The 21,179-nt window shown below is 49.6% G+C and overlaps 2 protein-coding genes and 1 non-coding gene across 3 annotated transcripts in view; 2 read left to right on the top strand and 1 right to left on the bottom strand.

Annotated features, from left to right (window-relative positions):
• The first annotated feature begins 4,229 nt into the window (after positions 1-4,229).
• Positions 4,230-4,357, top strand: LOC129714015 (U8 small nucleolar RNA). Its single transcript, XR_008726309.1, has one exon. It is a non-coding gene; the product is annotated as a U8 small nucleolar RNA (small nucleolar RNA).
• A 3,480-nt stretch (positions 4,358-7,837) lies between these two features.
• On the top strand, positions 7,838-9,417 carry LOC129713946 (somatostatin receptor type 5-like). Its single transcript, XM_055663361.1, has one exon. The coding sequence runs from the start codon at positions 7,854-7,856 to the stop codon at positions 9,003-9,005; it is 1,152 nt and encodes a 383-aa protein (XP_055519336.1). The 5' UTR covers positions 7,838-7,853; the 3' UTR covers positions 9,006-9,417.
• A 6,137-nt stretch (positions 9,418-15,554) lies between these two features.
• The window catches only part of LOC129713947 (complement C1q tumor necrosis factor-related protein 1-like), a 6,054-nt gene continuing 429 nt past the window's right edge, over positions 15,555-21,179 (bottom strand). The window contains exons 2-3 of the mRNA XM_055663363.1: positions 19,741-19,954; positions 15,555-16,137 (exon numbers count right to left, since the gene is read on the bottom strand). Of these exons, the coding sequence (XP_055519338.1) occupies positions 15,590-16,137; positions 19,741-19,954 (762 nt within the window). The 3' untranslated portion in view covers positions 15,555-15,589. The remainder of the gene's footprint in view (positions 16,138-19,740; positions 19,955-21,179) is intronic.

Here is a 21,179-nt window from a genome sequence, read left to right as displayed (position 1 = left end):
TAGATGTGGCCCTTGTGGCTAAAGGGATCAGGGGGTATGGAGAGAAGGCAGGGATGGGATACTGAGTTGGATGATCAGCCATGATCATATTGAATGGCGGTGCAGGCTCGAAGGGCCGAATGGCCTACTCCTGCACCTATTTTCTATGTTTCTGTGTGCTGCTGTCTGTAGGGGCCGTTATACACAAATATTAGCCGTAGTTCCCATTTACCCGTACAAAACCAACACACAGAACTTCCACGAGAGATCAATGACATCACCCTCGTTCATCCAAATGTCAAAGGCTCTCTGTAAATGTGAAGAATATTAGGACTGCACGAGCAAATGTTAGACTTGATGCAATCTTTGCACATCCCCAATCCCTTCCACTCGTCACTCTAATTTCATGTTTCTTATAACTTGTGTTTTTCTGGATCAATTTCCCTCGTGGGACAAATATAGTTCTATCGTATCGTACTGAACTTTGCTGCTATTGGGCGCTTGTTACAATGTGAGATGTGGGGTGAGTGTGGGAATTAGTTTGCTCCAGGTGCTCCGGTTTCCTCCCACATCCCAAAGACGTGCGTGCTTGTAGGTATGTTTGTCTGAAGAAAGGTCCAGACCCAAAACGTTGCCTATTTCCTTCGCTGCCTCACCCGCTGAGTTTCCCCAGCATTTTTGTCTACCTTGGATTTTTCCAGCATCTGCAGTTCCTTCTTGAGCAGTGTTGTAGGTTAGTTGACCACTCTGTAAAATTGCCCCTACCTCCACCACCCCCCGAAAAAAACAGTGGGATAGCATAGAACATAGTGTGAATGGGTGTTCGATTGAAAGAAGGATATAGTATGGTTACAGGCCCATCGGCCCATCGAGTCCATGCTGATCATTAATGGTTCGAAGTTCAAGTTCAAGTGAGTTTATTGTCATGTGTCCCTGTATAGGACAATGAAATCTTGCTTTGCTTCAGCACACAGAACATAGTAGGCATTTACTACAGAACAGATCAGTGTGTCCATATACCATGATATAAATATATACATACATGAATAAATAAACTGATAACAGATAATGGGTTATTAATAATCAGAGTTTTGTCCGAGCCAGGTTTAATAGCCTGATGGCTGTGGGGAAGTAGCTATTCCTGAACCTGGTTGTTGCAGTCTTCAGGCTCCTGTACCTTCTACCTGAAGGTAGCGGGGAGATGAGTGTGTGGCCAGGATGGTGTGTGGGTCTTTGGTGATACTGCCAACCTTTTTGAGGCAGCGACTGCGATAAATCCCCTCGATGGAAGGGAGGTCAGAGCCGATGATGAACTGGGCAGTGTTTAGGGCAGGGGTTCGAAGTCATCCCACTTTCTCATCCACCCCCTACACACAAGGGGGCAATTCACCTACAAACCCGCCCTTGACAACTCCACACACAGAGCACCCGAGGTCAGGATCGAACCTGGGTCCCTGGCGCTGCAAGGAAGCCACTCTGCCGCTGTGCCACCTGGATCTCGGTACCATGGTGATAATTATCCCCCTTGGTAAACATTAGTTATCTGACCATTATCGCATTTGATGTTTACGGTAGCTATCTATGTTTGTTGTCCCTTTGGAATGGAGGGAACACTTCAATTAAGAAGTGATTCATGGCTGTAAGTTATTTTCTGCCTTCCTGTGGTGAGATGCAATGCACTTCTCTCTCTCTATCTGCTGAGTAGCAACGGCACGACAACTTAAACAACAGACCACACGGCTCTGAACCAGGGCAGCACGGTGGCACAGCGGTAGAGTTGCTGCCTTACAGCGCTTGCAGCACCAGAGACCAGGGTTCAATCCCATCTACAGGTGCTGTCTGTGTGGAGTTTGCACGTTCTCCCCGCGACCTGCGCAAGTTTTCTCCGACAACTCCGGTTTCCTCCAACACTCTAAAGACGAACAGGTTTGTAGTTAAAGTCTATGGAATTCTCTGCCTCAGAGGGCGGTGGAGGCCGGTTCTCTGGATGCTTTCAAGAGAGAGCTAGATAGGGCTCTTAAAGATAGTGGAGTCAGGGGATATGGAGAGAAGGCAGGAATGGGGTACTGATTGGGGATGATCAGCCATGATCACATTGAAGGGCCGAATGGCCTACTCCTGCACCTATTGTCTATTGTCTATTAGATTGGCTTGGTATATAAATATTTTTAAAAAGTGTCCCTAGTGTGTGTAGGATAGTGTCAGTGTGCGTGGATCGCCGGTCGACACGGACTCGGTGGGCCGAAGGGCCTGTTTCCGTGCTCCCATTCCTTCTCTCCAGAGATGCTGTCTGTCCCGCTGAGTTACTCCAGCATTTTGTGTCCATGTATGTATATAAACACTCAGTAAACTTTTAGTTTTCTTGTTTATTCTATCGTTTGCTGTGTGGTATGTTTGCATATTCTGTTGTGCTGCTGCAAGTAAGAATTTCTAATGTTCTATCTGGGGATACGCACACACACGACAAAAAAAACTCTAAACTCTTGAAGGTAGACAAAAATGCTGGAGAAACTCAGCGGGTGCAGCAGCATCTATGGAGCAAAGGAAATAGGTAACGTTTCGGGCCGAAACCCTTCTTCAGACTGATAGGGGGTGGCGGGGAGAAGGAAGGAAAAAGGAGGAGGAGGAGCCCGAGGGCTGGGGGATGGGAGGAGACAGCTCGAGGGCTAAGGAAGGGGAGGAGACAGCAAGGACTAACAAAATTGGGGGAATTCAATGTTCATGCCCCCCGGATGCAGGCTCCCCAAGCGGAATATGAGGTGCCGTTCCTCCAATTTCCAGTGTTGCTCACTCTGGCAATGGAGGAGACCCAGGTCGGATTGGGAATGGGAGGGGGAGTTGAAGTGCTGAGCCACCGGGAGTTCGGGTAGGTTATTGCGGACTGAGCGGAGGTGTTCGGCGAAACGATCGCCCAACCTTCGCTTAGTCTCCCCGATGTAAATCAGCTGACATCTAGAGCAGCGGATGCAGTAGATGAGGTTGGAGGAGATACAGGTGAACCTCTGTCGCACCTGGAACGACTGCTTGGGTCCTTGAATGGGGTCGAGGGGGGAGGTGAAGGGACAGGTGTTGCATTTCTTGCGGTTGCAACGGAAAGTGCCCGGGGAGGGGGTGGTACGGGAGGGAAGGGAAGAATTGACAAGGGAGTTGCGGAGGGAGCGGTCTTTGCAGAAGGCAGACATGGGGGGGAGATGGGAAGATGTGGCGAGTGGTGGGGTCACGTTGGAGGTGGCGAAAATGGAGGAGGATTATTTGTTGTATGTGACGGCTGGTGGGGTGAAAGGTGAGGACTAGGGGGGACTCTGCCCTTGTTGCGAGTGAGGGGATGGGGAGAGAGAGCAGTGTTGCGGGGTATGGAAGAGCCATCAGGCTATTAAACTTGGCTCGGACAAAACTCTGATTATTAATAACCACTTTCTGTTATTTGCACTATACCAGTTTATTTATTCATGTGTGTATATATTTATATCATGGTATATGGGCACACTTATCTGTTTTGTAGTAAATGCCTACTATGTTCTGTGTGCTTAAGCAAAGCTAGAATTTCATTGTCCTATACAGGGACACATGACAACAAACTCACTAGAACAGTGGTTCCCAACGTGAGGTGTACGCCCCACAGGGTGGCAATTTGATTTTTAAGGGGAGGTCTGGGTCCAAATTTTCGTTTTTTATTTTTTAGGATTTTCCATCAGGTAAACATATGTAGTTTATGTTTCAGATGTTATTTTGAGTAAATAATTTTTTGGGTGGTAAAAAAGGTCTTTATTGTGTAGTTATTACAACCAAGGTATTGGCATTTTAAGGTTCTTCAGCTTAAATGGAGTTCACTTTTTAAATTATAAAAAGTGAACTCCACATGGGGGGGCATCAGGATTTTAGAGGTGATCAGGTGGGGCATGGCCAAAAAAAGTTGGGAACCACTGCACTAGAACATGAACTTAAACCCTTGAAGTTTGGTCAATTCACCAAAAGTTTGTATCCTTCAACTTGTCGCCCCGCCCCCCTGAGCCCTGATTGACTGCATTCAAATGATCTTCACGGCATTATGGGCGACTTGGCTCCCGCACGGAAAAAAACTGTTGATGATCAAGCATTCGCGGAAAATGTGCGAATGCTATTTGTTTATTGAGGTGGAAAACGTTTGCCTGCGGTTGTAAAAGTGTCGAGGTTGTAAACGATAACCAGCTTACCCTGGTGTAACAGTGTGTGGGTGGTGGTTGGTATCGGCCGGCAGCGTTGGTTCGGCATCGTCAGTGAGGTATATCCTTACCTGTTGCATTCGTTTGCAGCAGAATATGATGAATGGTTTCAATGAGTTGGTGATTAAACTGGCTCCCACCCTGGAGGCTTAACAACCCTTCAGGACCGTTCTGATGCTACAGGCGATCGCATACATGGAGAAGGAGGCGATACTAGTTTAACTACAGTTGAGATTATACAACTTGATTGAAGAGATTTTATTGTCATGTATTTATTTTAGGTCGAATATTAGATCTTTATTTAAGAGGGAACTGCAGATGCTGCAGAATCGAAGGTTACACAAAAAAGCTGGAGAAACTCAGCGGGTGCAGCAGCCGTCTGAAGAAGGGTTTCGGCCCCAAACGTTGCCTATTTCCTTCTTGCTCCATAGATGCTGCTGCGGGGCCCGCAGCGGGGAGAGAGAGTGCTCCCGCTTTTTTTGTGTAACGGGGCCCGGGGCATCTTTATTCTCTGGAGGCCCGCAGCGAAGGTGTGAGAGGGGGGCCCTTGATAGAGGGGGTCACGGGGCAGCTTAAGGATAAGGGGGCCCGGGGCATCCTTTAAAAGAGTGCGGGGCCCGAGAGCGAGAAGAAATCTTTTCACACACAGTTACAGAGAGAGTTCACCAGAGAGAGTGCGGGGCCTTGTGGCTAAGGGGAGTCAGGGGGTAGCGGGGAGAGAAGGCGGGTACGGGGCAGCTGAGTTGGAGTGATCAGCCATGATCATATTGAATGGCGGTGCAGGCTCGAAGGGCCGAAATAAAGTTCATTATTGGCCCTTAGAATAAACCTAATTTCTATGTGTTATATGTTTTATAACCCATCTAGCTGTCTCCTCCTACCCCCCCCATCCGCCCGCCCTCGGTCGGGTCCTCCTCAACTCCCTGCTTTGAGTCTTCCTTCTCCCCCCCACCCCCCAAATTTTAGTCTGAAAGAAGGGTTTCGACCCGAAACGTCGCCTATTGTCCTTCGCTCCATAGCTCCAGTGCGACCCGGGTCGAGTTAGGTAGCAATTTAAAATGGGCGTGTACCTTTGATCTTCCAGCATCTGCAGTCAGTCCATTGCTTGAAGGACTAGAATGTTGCCTGGGTTTCAAGGGGGGCCTTGACTAAGCTTACAGAAAAAGGTTGAATAAGTTAGGTCTTTATTCTCTGGAGCGCAGAAGGTTAAGGGGGTATTACACAAAAAAGCTGGAGAAACTCAGCGGGTGCAGCAGCATCTATGGAGCGAAGGAAATAGGCAACGTTTCGGGCCGAAACCCTTCTTCAGACTTCAGAGGTTAAGGGAGGACTTGATAAGGGGTCACAGCTTAAGGATAAGGGGGAAATCCTTTAAAACCGAGATGAGAAGAACTTTTTTCACACAGAGAGTGGTGAATCTCTGGAACTCTCTGCCACAGAGACACAGAGAGTTCAGGCCAGTTCATTGGCTATATTTAAGAGGGAGTTAGATGTGGCCCTTGTGGCTAAGGGGCAGGTTCGTTGGTATCATTTAAAAATAAATTGAATAGGCATATGGATGAGAAGGGAATGGAGGGTATATATGGTATGAGTGCAGGCAGGTGGGACTAAGGGAAAAAAAGTTGTTCGGCATGGACTTGTAGGGCCGAGATGGCCTGTTTCCGTGCTGTAATTGTTATATGGTTATATGTTATATGTGTCCCTGAGACGACTATGGATTTTGTTTAAGGAGGAACTCCAGATCGAAGGTACACAAAAATGCTGGAGAAACTCAGCGGGTGCAGCAGCATCTATGGAGCAAAGGAAATAGGCAACGTTTTGCTCCAAAACCCTTCTTCGGACCGATGCCGAAAGGCAGGAACGGGGTACTGATTGGGGATGATCAGCCATGATCACATTGAATGGCGGTGCTGGCTCGAAGGGTCGAATGGCCTACTCCTGCACCTATTGTCTATTGTCTATTAATGTTCATTTTTGGAAAATAGTTTGAGGTATAAATTGGACAGACGGTCCCAGTGTGCAAATGTCCGACACAAGAGGGCATACTTTAGTTTAGTTTTGTCTGAAGAAGGGTTTTCGGCCCGAAATGTTGCCTATTTCCTTCACTCCATAGATGCTGCTGCACCCGCTGAGTTTCTCCAGCATTTTTGTGTACCTAGGACAATGAATTTCTTGCTTTGCTTCAGCACAACAGAATATAGAAGGCATGAATACAGAACAGATCAGTGTGTCCATATACCATTGTATAAGATTCAAGAGAGTTTATTGTCATGTGTCCCTGATGCCATTCGGCCCTTAGAGCCAGCAATGATCATGGCTGATCAACCAAAGATACTATGATCCTTGATCAGTAGTTCCTGCCTTCCTGATACAAAGATTAAATTAATAATTTTATAAAGCAGAGACACAAAGAAACCAGCATTTGCCATCACAGTATTTTGTATCCACTAAATAATCTAGTGGATACAATAATCTACTAAAGTGTTGAAGGCAGCAATTTTGGAAAAAAGTTTAATAAATTGTTTGAGATATAGATTGGACAGACGGTCCCAGTGTGCAAATGTCCGACACAAGAGAGCATAGTTTAGTTTAGAGATACAGCGCAGAAACAGGCCCTTCAGCCCACCAAGTCCAGCAAACTCTAGTACTATCCTACACCCTGCCAAAGCCAATTAACCTACAAACTTGTACTGAAAGCGTGGATCAGCCACCACTTTAACGTGGCACTTTCCGGGCTGCTCCTAGAACCAAAACCTCCTGTTGATCTTGGCTAAATGCTCTTTGATCCGTAGAATCTTAGCAAAGCTCCATAGCAACAGACGTATGGCATTTCTGAGGCTGAGTTATTTGTGTAAACAGGAAAGTATTATTTGCAAAATCTCCAAACGCTTACTAGTTTAAAGGAACTTGAGTCCACGCCGACCAGCGATCATCAGTAGACACTTCACATTCACTTCCCTAGTGTGTGTAGGGTAGTGTTAGTGTAGGGTAGCATTAGTGTAGGTGGGCCGAAGGGCCTGTTTCCGCGCTGTATCTCTAAAACTAAACCAGACCCCTGTTGAGATGAGGAACCACTTTACGTAGACGAGGAAACACTTTTTCTCACAGAGAGTGGTGAGTCTGTTGAATTCTTTGCCTCAGAGGGCGGTGGAGGCAGGTTCTCTGGATGCTTTCAAGAGAGAGCTAGATAGGGCTCTTAAAAATAGTCTATTGTCACGTGGACCGAGCTACAGTGAAACGCTTCATTTTGGACGCTATCCAAACAGATTATATAATACTGAAGATAGGCAGCAAAGTGCTGGAGTAACTCAGCGGGTCAGGCAGCATCTCTGGAGGAAAATGGAATAGGTGTTAGGTTTAAGAAGGAACTGCAGATGCTGGAAAATCAAGTCAAGTCAAGTTTATTTGTCACATACACATACGAGATGTGCAGTGAAATGAAAGTGGCAAATCGAAGGAACCATAGATGCTGCTGCACTCTCAGAGTTTCTCCAGCACTATTGTCTACCTTAAAGATAGCGGAGTCAGGGGATATGGGGAGAAGGCAGGAACGGGATACTGATTGGGGTGGATCAGCCATGATCACATTGAATGGCAGTGCTGGCTCGAAGGGCCGAATGGACCTATTGTCTAACCTTCTTTTCCTCTTACAGGAATCCTCTCCGTCCGGAGATGGAGAAATCTTCGCCGCATCTGTCAACTGCCCCGGCGTTTTTGATGGGGAACGTGTCGGGGAACGGCACGCTGGAGCCGGGGGCCACGGGCATGGCCGGGGGCAGCGCCATAGTCATCCCCGTCATCTACCTGACGGTGTGTGCCGTGGGTCTGGGCGGCAACACCCTGGTCATTCACGTGGTCCTGCACCAGGCCAAGATGGAATCGGTCACCAACATCTACATCCTCAACCTGGCCATCGCTGACGAGCTCTTCATGCTTGGCCTCCCCTTCCTCGCCGTCCAGAACGCCTTGTCCTACTGGCCCTTTGGCTCGCTCATGTGCCGGCTGGTGATGACCGTGGACGGCATCAACCAGTTCACCAGCATCTTCTGCCTGACTGTGATGAGCATTGACCGCTACCTAGCCGTGGTCCACCCGGTCAAGTCCATCCGGTGGCGCAGGCCTCAGGTGGCCAAGGCGGTCAACGCCATGGTGTGGGCCGTCTCCTTCGTGGTGGTCCTCCCCGTCATCATCTTCTCCAATGTCAAGGCCGGCATGCACACCTGCAACATCAACTGGCCCGAGCCGATCATGGTCTGGTCCACCGCCTTCATCATCTACACCGCCACCCTGGGCTTCTTCGGACCCCTGCTGGTCATCTGCCTCTGCTACCTCCTCATCGTGGTCAAGGTGAAGTCCTCGGGCAGGAAGGTCCGAGCCACGTCCACCAAGCGCAAGAGGTCGGAGCGCAGGGTGACCTGGATGGTGGTCATCGTGGTGGCAGTCTTCGTCTTCTGCTGGCTCCCCTTCTACGTCATGAACATGGTCAACCTGGTGTCGGCCATGCCCCCCGAGCCCTCCCTGGTGGGCCTCTACTTCTTCGTGGTCTTGCTCTCCTACGCCAACAGCTGCGCCAATCCCTTCATCTACAGTTTCCTCTCCGACAACTTCAAACAGGGTTTCCGCAGGGCGCTGTGCCGGGCCACCCGGCGGGTGGACGACAAGGCAGCGGGCAGCAAGGCCACGGGCAGCAGCTACGTGGAGATGTGCCCGGTAAACACCCTCCCCCAGGGCAGCTTGCTGGCCGGGGCCTCGGAGCAGAGGACGCCCGGGGAGGTCCTCCCCAACGACGCCAAAAAACGTGCGTTGGAAATCAGCGACTTGTAGCCCATTGGGACCGCACCCCACCCCCCACCCACCCCACCCCCAGCGGTTGAACACGTCTAGATCTAATACGTCTGAAGAAGGGCCTCCCGGCACCAGACGTCGCCCCTGTTTTCTCCGGAGATGCTTCCTGACCCGCTGAGTTACTGCAGGGCTTTACATCCATCTTAGATGTGTTCAACACAAGGGCAGCTCTAGGAGGCGCCACTCCCCCTCCCTGGGACACTGAGGTGGTCGGGGGAGGAGAGGGACGTTGGGTCGCAAGCAGCCTGGGGCTTACCTGGGCTTCCAGCAGATGGACCTGGATCTTGGACATTGGATCTTGGATCTTAGACCTTGGATTTGGACATTGGACTTGGATCTAGGACCTTGGACCTTGGACTTGGATCTAGGACCTTGGACCTTGGACTTTGGACTTGGATCTTGGACTTGGACATTGGACTTGGATCTTGGACATTGGACATTGGACTTGGATCTAGGACCTTGGACATTGGACTTGGATCTAGGACCTTGGACTTGGACCTTGGACATTGGACTTGGATCTAGGACATTGGACATTGGACTTGGATCTAGGACCTTGGACATTGGACTTGGATCTAGGACATTGGACTTGGACCTTGGACAATGGACTTGGATCTAGGACCTTGGACTTGGACATTGGACCTTGGACATTGGACATTGTTGGACAATCTATCTAGGACCTTGGACTTGGACCTTGGACTTGGACCTGGGACAATGGACTTGGATCTAGGACCTGGGACTTGGACCTTGGACATTGGACTTGGACCTTGGACATTGGACTTGGATCTAGGACCTTGGACATTGGACTTGGACATTGGACTTGGACCTTGGACATTGGACTTGGATCTAGGACCTTGGACTTGGACTAGGACCTTGGACATTGGACTTGGACCTTGGACATTGGACTTGGACCTTGGACATTGGACTTGGATCTAGGACCTTGGACTTGGACTTGGATTGGACTTGGACCTTGGACTTGGACCTTGGACTTGGACCTTGGACCTTGGACTTGGATCTTGGACCTTGGACATTGGACTTGGATCTAGGACCTTGGACTTGGACACTAGGACCTTGGACTTGGACCTTGGACATTGGACTTGGATCTAGGACCTTGGACTTGGACTTTGGACATTGGACTTGGATCTAGGACCTTGGACTTGGATTCTTGGACATTGGACTTGGACCTTGGACAATGGACTTGGATCTAGGACATTGGACCTGGACATTGGACTTGGATCTTGGACCTTGGACAATGGACTTGGATCTAGGACCTTGGACTTGGATCTTGGACCTTGGACTTGGACCTAGGACCTTGGACTTGGATCTTGGACATTGGACTTGGACATTGGACTTGGACCTTGGACTTGGATCTAGGACATTGGACTTGGACAATGGACATTGGACTTGGATCTAGGACCTTGGACTTGGACCTTGGACTTGGATTTGGATCTTGGACCTTGGACATTGGACTTGGATCTAGGACCTTGGACTTGGATCTTGGACCTTGGAGCTGGACTTTGGACATTGGACTTGGATGGATCTTAGACCTTGGATTTGGACATTGGACTTGGATCTTGGGCCTTGGATCTTGAACCTTGGACATTGGACCTTTTCTTTCTCTTTGCACAAGGTTCCACAATATGGTGCCTGTGCGTTCGTGGGTCGTGCAGAAGCGTTTCACTGTGCACACGTGACAATGGTCAACCATTGAGTTATTTCCACTGTGGGAGTGGACTACCCAGAGTAGGAGATGTTCCATGCCCAATGGACTGATCTTCTGCCAGGCTGGAGATGGAGGGGGATATAGGGTCGGCCGTAGACCAGAGACCACCAAGAGGAAAGGTTCTGGACAACGAGGTCCAGGGGTAGTTGCTGTCTTGACGCTGAGCGGTAGGAGTTTAGTTTAGAGATACAGCATGGAAACAGGCCCTTCGGCCCACCGGGTCCGCTCCGACACAATAACACTGTCTGTAACACACACTGGTGACAATTTACAATTTTACCAAAACCAATTAACCTACGAACCTGCACGTCTTTGGAGCGTGGGAGGAAACCGAAGATCCCGGTGAAAACCAACGCAGGTCACGGGGAGAACGTGCAAACTCCGTACAGACAGCACCCGTGGTCAGGATGGAACCCGGATCCCTGGCGCTGTGAGGCGGCAACTCTACCGCTGCACCACCCAATGTATATATTCCATCTTTGTCCAGGTCGATGTACCTGGACTGATAGATACCTGTTGTGCTTGCTCAGTCCCCTGGCCTGTACTGCCTTTACCGTTGAAGCAAGTAACTTCAGATGCTATGGTTCTATGTTTCTAAGGTGCTGGAGTAACTCAGCGGGTCAGTCAGCATCTGTGGAGGACATGGGTAGGTGACGTTTCAGACTGAAGAAAGGATCCTACCCACCATGTTCTCCAGAGATGCTGCCTCTGACTCGCTGAGTTACTCCAGCTCTTTGTGTTTTTCTTTGATAAACCTTTGGTACATTGGCGAGACATGCAAGATGCTGGAGTAACTCAGCGGGACAGGCAGCATCTCTGGAGAGAAGGCATGAATGGGTGACGTTTCGGGTCGGGACCCTTCCTCAGACTGAGAGTCTTGCTTGTAATCATGTAATCACAATCTTTGGAGACACTGACTGGATAACACACAACAAAAATCTTCCATTCATTTCTCGACATCACCATTTGTCCATATGTCTATTTTCCCACCCCTCCGACTCTCAGTCTGAAGAAGGGTCTCGACCCGAAACGTCACCCATTCCTTCTCTCCAGAGATGCTGCCTGTCCCGCTGAGTTACTCCAGCATTTTATGCATATATATAAATATACACACTGAACCTATTTTTTCTTGTTTATTATAATGTTTACACATTCTGTTGTGCTGCTGCAAGTAAGAATTCTATTGTTCTATCTGGGACATGTGACAATAAAACACTCTAGTCTTTTAAAATGTGTTTAATTCATCAAATGTTTGTAGCCTTTGAACTTGTGGCCCCATCACCCTTTGTGTAAAAAAAGTTACCCTTCAGGCACTTATTAAATCTATTCCCCTTCACCTGAAGCCTGTATCCTCTGGCTGTTGAGACTGAAGAAGGGTCTCGGCTCGAAACGTCACCCATTCCTTCTCTTCAGAGATGCTGCCTGTCCCCGCTGAGTTTCTCCAGCATTTTTGTCTACTTTCCTTTATAAAGGTACGTCATTTAATTCTCAGGCTGTGCCCTTTGGTCCTAGACTCTCCCACTAGTGGAAACATCCTCTCCACATCCACTCTATCCAAGCCATTGTTATTTCTAACACCTGAAGTGTGTGTCTTTCTGATAAATTCCAATTAGCTTAATATAATTCATGGCATTTGGATGGAAGCACAGATATTTGTCGCAATGCTCAGAGGTGCAGCTCCACCAATGATGTGCCCACAGTAATCTCAATTAAATTGCTTTCATTAACCTGAGAGCCCGCTGCACTTAGTGACTCATCCCTTGCTGCCAGTTCTGTTTATTTGCCTCTCAGCCTCCCGAGAGAGACAGAGAAAATGCAGCACGGTGGAGCAGCGGTAGAGTTGCTGCTTCACAGCTCCAGGGACCCGGGTTCGATCCCGACCACGGGTGCTGTCTGTACGGAGTTTGCACGTTCTAATTGGCTTCGGTAAAATTGTAAATTGGCCCTGGTGTGTGTGTGTGTGTGTGTCTGTGTCTGTGTCTGTGTCTGTGTCTGTGTCTGTGTGTGTGTGTCTGTGTGTGTCTGTGTGTGTGTCTGTGTGTGTGTGTGTGTGTGTGTTGTGTGTGTGTGTGTGTGTGTGTGTGTGTGTGTGTGTGTGTGTGTGTGTGTCTGTCTGTCTGTCTGTCTGTCTGTCTGTCTGTCTGTCTGTCTGCGTTTAGTCTAGTTTAGTTTAGAGATACAACCCGGAATCCATTGCCACAAACAGCTGTGGAGGCCACAAGTCAGTGGATATATTTAAGGCAGAGATAGATAGTGATTATCAGAGATAGATAGTGATAGAGATAGATAGATACTTGATTAGTACGGGTGTCAGGGGTTATGGGGAGAAGGCAGGAGAATGGGGTTAGGAGGGAGAGGTGGATCGACCATGACAGAATGGCGGAGTAGACTCGATGGGCCGAATGGCCTAATTCTGCTCCCATCACCCATGACCTTGTGAATGAAAGGAGAAAGTGAATAATGCCCCGTGTCCCACTTAGGAAACCTGAACGGAAACCTCTGGAGACTTTGTGCCCCACCCAAGGTTTCCGTGCGGTTCCCGGAGGTTGCAGGTGGTTGCCGGAGGTTGCAGGTAGTGGAAGCAGGTAGGGAGACTGACAAAAACCTCCGGGAACCGCACGGAAACCTTGGGTGGGGCGCAAAGTCTCCAGAGGTTTCCGTTCAGGTTTCCTAAGTGGGACAGGGGCATTAGGAACAGAGGATGGGAGAGGGCAATTCTCCTTGCAGCCACCAGAGGTCTCAGCCTCCCACCAAATGCCCCAATACTTTGGTCAATTGTGTCGAACAATACGAACACAGGCCCTTCGGCCCAACCTGGCCGTGCTGGCCCCATTGTCCAAGGTTAGCGTGCGTCGATCGCTGGTTGGCATGGACTAGGTGGGCCAAAGGGCCTGTTTCCCCTTGCTGTGTCACTAAACTAAACTAAATCAGATCTAAAGACACCTGAAACTCTCCCAACTAACGGCAGCTAAAAATGTCACGGTGAAATGCAATGGTGTGAATTATCCTGTTCTGGTGATAGGCCCAAGGTGCTGGAGTAACTCAGCGGGTCAGGCAGCATCTATGGAGCAAAGGAATATGAATATGTGTGTTATGATTGTGTTTAGAATTTGTTTGGTTGTTTTGTTGTTTGTCTTTTGCACAAAAGTCCGTGAGCATTGCCACTTTCATTTCACTGCACATCTCGTATGTGTATGTGACAAATAAACTTGACTTGACTTGACTTGAATAGGTGACGTTTCGGATCAAGACCCTTCTTAGAAACATAGCAACATAGGTGCAGGAGTAGAGGCCATTCGGCCCTTCGAGCCTGCACCGCCATTCAATATGATCATGGCTGATCATCCAATACAGTATCCTGTATCTGCCTTCTCTCCATACCCTCTGATCCCCTTAGCCACAAGGGCCACATCTAACTCCCTCTTAAATATAGCCAATGAACTGTGTGGCCTCAACTACCTTCTGTGGCAGAGAATTCCAGAGATTCACCACTCTCTGTGTGAAAAATGTTTTTCTCATCTCGGTCCTAAAGGATTCTTCAGATACTTCTTCAAATACTTCTTCAGGATAACTCAGCAGGCCAGGCAGCATCTATGGAATAAATCTGACGCTATCTTCAGGCTGAGAGTAGGGTGGGTGGGGGGGATAGAAGTGGGGGTGAGAATAGTTATAGGCTAGTGCTAGTGTGCAGGGATCGCTGGTCGGCATGGACACGGTGGGCCGAAGGGCCTGTTTCCGCGCTGTACCTCTGAAACTAAACTAAACTAAACCCGAAGCTTTTTGTACCTCATCCTTTATACAGATGAGAATGAAGGGCCTTTTTGCACTTTATGTTTAATATTTGCTGAGACAAATGAGGCAGGTACATATTTCGTCACCAAAGTGGCTTCTTGTGAGGGAACGGACGGGAAAACATAACGTGGGCGTTTCCAGGTGAGTTGAATTAAAAAAAAAAAACATAAGATGAGGTCCACGTGGTCCTTCTCCAAAGTTACGATACTTCCTGGGGAGACGGGGGGGGGGGGGGGGGGGGGTGGGTGGGGGGGGGGGGTGTGGGGGAGGGGGTGAGGTAGTGGGGGGAGGGTGTGTGGGTGGTGTGTATTTGTGGAGGGAGGGGGGTGTGTGTGTGTGTGTGAGGGAGTGCATGGGGGAGGGATGGATGGTGTGGGTGTGTATGTGTGTGGGGGTGTGTGTGGTGTGTGGGGTAGTGAGAGGGGGTGTGCATATGTGTGTGGTGTGTTGTGGTGTGGGGTGTGTGTGTGTAGAGGGTGTGTGTGTGTGTGTGTGTATGTGTGTGTGTGTGGAGGGTGTGGGGTGTGTGTGTGTGTGTGTGTGTGTGTGTGTGTGTGTGTGTGTGTGTGTGTGTGGTGTGTGTGGAGGGGGGTGTGTGTGGTGTGTATAGAGGGTGTGTGTGTGTGTGTGTGTGTGTGTGTGTGTGTGTGTGTGTGTGTGTGTGTGGGGGTGTGTGTGTGTGTGTGGTGTGTGTGTGTGTGTGTGTGTGTGCGTGTGTGTGTGAGAGGTGTGTGTGTGTGTGTGTGTGTGTGTGTGTGTGTGTGTGTGTGTGTGTGTGTGTGTGTGTGTGTATAGGGGGTGTGTGTGTGTGTGTGTGTGTGTGTGTGTGTATATAGAGGGTGTGTGTGGTGTGGTGGGGGAGAGGGGTGTGCATGTGTGTGTGTGTGGAGGGGAGTGTGTGTGTGTGTGTGTGTGTGTGTGTGTGTGTGTGTGTGTAGAGTGTGTGTGTGTGTGTGTGTAGATGTATCTATGTGTGTGTGTGTAGATATATGTGTGTGTGTGTGTATATATGTGTGTGTGTGTGTGTGTGTATATGGGGGGGGGAGGGTTCTCAGTCCAGGCTGGCCTTGATCAAGTAACCATTGAAGGTGACGTATGTGTCCACATCATCACTGTAGACAGCGTTCTCCCTCTCACGCTTGTACAGACGGACCCACACCTCATCGTTGTGTTGCAACTCCAACATGATGCTCTGGCTCTGCATGATGCTGCGGTCACTGGGCTGGGCGTAGCAGATGGCCATGTCCTGGTCGTTCTTCATGATGTGGAGGTAGGTCTCCTTGAAGTTCCAGGTGTGGATGTTGAGGTTGAAGTAGTAGACGCCCGGCACATAGCAGTAGAACTTGCCCTTGAACATGTTAAAGTGGCCGTGCAGGTTGACAAAGGTGGTGTCGAAGACCAAGGTCTGGTAGTAGTCGCTGCTGTGTAGGCCTTTCTTGCGGCCTACCGAGAAGGCTGAGTAGTGTTGCTTGTTGGGGCCTCCTGGCAACCCCGTGTGACCCCGGTCACCTTTAGCTCCCGATGGGCCACGTAGACCCATGTACCCTTCCTTACCCACCTTCCCATTCGATCCTCGCTCCCCCCTCTCTCCTTTGTCACCTGGAAGAACATAGTCACAGATTCAATAGACAATAGGTGCAGGAGGAGGCCATTCGGCCCTTCGAGCCAGCGCAGTAATTCAATGTGATCATGGCTGATCATCCACAATCAGTACCCCGTTCCTGCCTTCCCCCCCATATAGACTATAGACAATAGACAACAGGTGCGGGAGGAGGCCATTCGGCCCTTCGAGCCAGCGCAGTAATTCAATGTGATCGTAGATAATAGGTGCAGGAGTGCGGGAGGAGGCCATTCGGCCCTTCGACCCAGCGCAGTAATTCAATGTGATCATAGATAATAGGTGCAGGAGTAGGCCATTCAGCCCTTCGAGCCAGCACCGCCATTCAATATGATCATGGCTGATCATCCACAATCAGTACCCCGTTCCTGCCTTCCCCCCCATATAGACTATAGACAATAGACAATAGGTGCAGGAGTAGGCCATTCAGCCCTTCGAGCCAGCACCGCCATCCAATATGATCATGGCTGATCATCTCCAATCAGTACCCCATTCCTGCCTTCTCCCCATATCCCCTGACGCAATTTTTAAGAGCCCTATCTAGCTCTCTGTTGAAAGCATCCAGAGAACCGGCCTCCACCGCCCTCTGAGGCATAGAGTGATACGGAGTGTAAACAGGCCCTTCAGCCCAACTTGCCCACACCGGCCAACATGCCCCAGCTACACTAGTCCCACCTGCCTGCATTTGGCCCACATCCCTCCAAACCTGTCCTATCCATGTACCCAACAAAATGTGAGCGATGGGTGTGTGGGAAGAGGGAAGGGCTTTGATATAACGAGTGCCCATTCAAATAGTGAAGGGCCTGGATAGAGTGGATGTGGAGAAGATGTTTCCACTGGTGGGAGAGTCTAGGACCAGAGGGCACAGCCTCAGAATAGAAGGACGTTCCTTCAGGAAAGAGATGAGGAGGAATTTCTTCAGTCAGAGGGTGGTGAATCTGTGGAATTCTTTGCCACAAGAGGCTGTGGAGGCCAAGTCATTGGATATTTTTAAGGCGGAGATTGACAATTCTTGATTAGTACGGGTGTCAGGGGTTATGGGGAGAAGGCAGGAGAATGGGGTTAGATAGATCAGCCATGATTGAATGGCGGAATAGACTTGATGGGCCGAATGGCCTCATTCTGCTCCTAAAACTTATTAACTGAAAAGTGGGTAGCAGCTGGGAGATCCAGGCAGTCTCGGCGGGCCAAGTGTAAGGGTTTAGTTTAGTTTAGTTTAGAGACCCCCCCCCAAAAGTCTGGTCTTAGAAGCGAAAGGTTTGCCAGGAGTTTACTGGGAATGACTTCCACTGCCTAATCTGTGGGCAAAACCGTCAGATTACTGTTTACATTCGACTTCAGATTCAGATTCAGATTCAGATTAATTGTCATTGTCAGTGTACAGTACAGAGACAACGAAATGCATTAGAGACAACGAAATACAGAGGTACAGTGTAGAAACTGACCCATAGGTCAAGTTAGTCCGTGCCGACCAGCGATCCCCGCACACTGACCCTACCCTACACACACTGGGGACAATTTACAATTACACCAAGCCAATTAACCTACAAACCCTGCGCGTCTTTCGAGTGTGGGAGGAAAACCAGAGCACCCGGAGAAAACCCACGCAGGTCACGGGGAGAACGTACAAAGTATGTACAGACAGAGTTCGTGGTCAGGATCGAACCTGGGTCTCTGGCGCTGTGAGGCAGCAGCTTACCCGCTGCGCCACCGTGTCGGAGATGATAGTGACGTGGACAGTCATACACTTACAGCCAGCATTTGAAGCACTACCAGGTACTAGAAATTTAAGGTGGACAAAAGTGCTGGAGAAACTCAGCGGGTGAGGCAGCATCTATGGAGCGAAGGAAACAGGCAACGTTTCAGGTCGAAACACTTCTTCTACTGGGTACAGATGGAAATGTAATATTTTCTATCTGGAGCCCAGTAAGAAAACATCTACGTGTTTAAGAGGGAACTGCAGATGCTGGAGAATCGAAGGTTACACAAAAAAGCTGGAGAAACTCAGCGGGTGCAGCAGCATCTATGGAGCGAAGGAAATAGGCAACGTTTCGGGCCGAAACGTTGCCTATTTCCTTCGCTCCATAGATGCTGCTGCACCCGCTGAGTTTCTCCAGCTTTTTTGTGTAACCAAGAAAACATCTACTGTCTTTTAGATGAGACGTTGAACAGATGCCTACCTCTCATGGAAAGTTGGCCTTTGTTGGAAGGAGACTAGAATGTGGAGGGTTAAAGGTGACGTTACAGTTATGTAAGAAGCTAAGTAGAGTTCCATCCGCAGAATCGTGATCAGTTCCAGGATTCAGTGAAGCTTTAGGTCCGCAATTGTCACGTGGACCGAGCTGCAGTGAAACGCTTCATTTTGGACGCTATCCAAACAGATCATATAATACTGAAGATAGCCAGCAGAGTGCTGGAGTAACTCAGCGGGTCAGGCAGCATCTGTGGAGAACATGGATAGGTGACGTTTCACAGAGTGCTGGAGTAACTCAGCGGGTCAGGCAGCATCTGTGGAAAACATGGATAGGTGACGTTTCACAGAGTGCTGGAGTAACTCAGCGGGTGCAGCAGCATCTATGGAGTGAAGGAAATAGGTAACGTTTCGGGCCGAAACCCGGAAGGGTTTCGGGCCGAAACCCGGAAGAGTTTCGGCCCGAAACGTTGCCTATTTCCAGAAGAGTTTCGGCCCGATACGATGCTGGTTCATTATGATGATGGACACAAAATGCTGGAGTAACTCAGCGGGTCAGGCAGCATCTGTGGTGAACATGGATAGGTGACGTTTCACAGAGTGCTGGAGTAACTCAGTGGGTCAGGCAGCATCTGTGGAGAACATGGGTAGGTGACGTTTCACAGAGTGCTGGAGTAACTCAGCGGGTCTGGCAGCATCTGTGGTGAACATGGATAGGTGACGTTTCACAGAGTGCTGGAGTAACTCAGCGGGTCAGGCAGCATCTGTGGAGAACATGGATAGGTGACGTTTCACAGAGTGCTGGAGTAACTCAGCGGGTCAGGCAGCATCTCTGAAGAACATGGAATAGGTGTTAAGAGGGAACTGCAGATGCTGGAAAATCGAAGGTAGACAAAAGTGCTGGACAAACTCAGCGGGTGCAGCAGCATCTATGGAGCGAAGGAACTTCTTCAGACTGAAGAAGGGTTTCGGCCCGAAACGTTGCCTATTTCCTTCGCTCCAGTTTATTCCAGGCAGTTGTGTGTTTGTGGAATTCTCTGCCTCAGAGGGCAGTTCTCTGGATATTTTCAAGAGAGAGCTAGATAGGGCTCTCAAAGATAGCTCTTAAAGCTCTGAAGAAGGGTTTCGGCCCAAAACGTCGCCTATTTCCTTCGCTCCACAGATGCTGCTGCACCCGCTGAGTTTCTCCAGCACTTTTGTCTACCTTAAAGATAGCCGAGTCAGGGGATATGGGGAGAAGGCAGGAACGGGGCACTGATTGGGGATGATCAGCCATGATCACTTTGAATGGCGGTGCTGGCTGGAAGGGCCGAATGGCCTACTCCTGGTCCTAGTTCTATCGTATTGTATCGTATTGTAGCGAGTCGCTACGTAGAGTCGCCGCGCCCGTTACCTTTGAGGATGGTGATGTTGATGTGGGGGTAGACGTGTGGCGTGGGGTAGAGTGGGCTGGGACTCCCACGGCGAGACTCCGGGTAGCGGGCGGGGTCACAACAGCGCACGCATTGGCCCTCCTGGCGGGGCTCGCCAGGCGGGGCCGCGCTCCCCAGTCTCAGGGTGATGAAGAACAAGACGAGTCCCAGCGTGCGTCCAGCCACCATTACTAACTGTGAAGCACAAAGAGAGACAGTTGTACAAAGAACACACAGAAACAGGCAACCGCTTCAGACAATCAATTCCCACCGACGGAAACTTTATTCCAGGTGGACAAAAATGCTGGAGTAACTCAGCAGGACGGGCAGCATCTATGGAGCGAAGGAATGGGTGACGTTTCGACCCGAAACTGAGTTACTCCAGCATTTTGTGTCTATCTTCGGTTTAAACCAGCACCTGCATTTCTTTTCCACACCCCTCTTGGTCTTTGCTGGCTTTACCTTGCACTAAATGTTATTCCCTTCATCATGTATCTGTACACTGTGGACGGCTCGATTGTGAACATGTATTGTCCTTCCGCTGACTGGTTAGCACGCAACAAAACATTGAAACATATAAGATTGTTAAGGGCTTGGACACGCTAGAGGCAGGAAACATGTTCCCGATGTTGGGGGAGTCCAGAACCAGGGGCCACACACACACACAGTTTAAGAATAAGGGGTAAGCCATTTAGAACGGAGACGAGGAAACACCTTTTCTCACAGAGAGTGGTGAGTCTGTGGAATTCTCTGCCTCAGAGGGCGGTGGAGGCCGGTTCTCTGGATGCTTTCAAGAGGTAGCTAGATATGGCTCTTAAAAATGTTTGCCTATTTCCTTCGCTCCACAGATGCTGCTGCACCCGCTGAGTTTCTCCAGCACTTTTGTCTACCTTAAAGATAGCGGATTCAGGGGATATGGGGAGAAGGCAGGAACGGGGTACTGATTGTGGATGATCAGCCATGATCACATTGAATGGCGGTGCTGGCTCGAAGGGCCAAATGGCCTACTCCTGCACCTATTGTGTATAAAAGATTTTCAATGTACCTCGAAACACGTGACAATAAACTAAACTCACACTATTAGCGTTTTTAAGCAACTTTGCAGTAATCAGCATCAATTGAGTGAGTAATGTTGGTAGAGAAACTGCCTCACAGCAGCAACTGATAGAAACACAGAGCGCTGGAGGAACTCAGCGGGTCAGGCAGCGTCTGTGGAGGCAATGGGCAGGCGATGTTCTGGGTCGGGATGGCTTGGAGGTTTTTAGTTTAAACATTTAGAGATCCAGCGCAGAAGCAGGCTGCCCACCGATCACCCACACTATCCACAGACAGTTTAGCAGGAGTCAATTGACCTATAAACCCGCACGTACGTCTTCGGAGTGTGGGGGGAAGCCAGCACACCCGGAGAAAACCCACGCGG

The sequence above is a fragment of the Leucoraja erinacea genome, chromosome 37, assembly GCF_028641065.1.
Source record: "Leucoraja erinacea ecotype New England chromosome 37, Leri_hhj_1, whole genome shotgun sequence".
Classification (NCBI taxonomy): domain Eukaryota; kingdom Metazoa; phylum Chordata; class Chondrichthyes; order Rajiformes; family Rajidae; genus Leucoraja; species Leucoraja erinaceus.
This window is presented reverse-complemented; position numbering and strand designations above follow the sequence as displayed.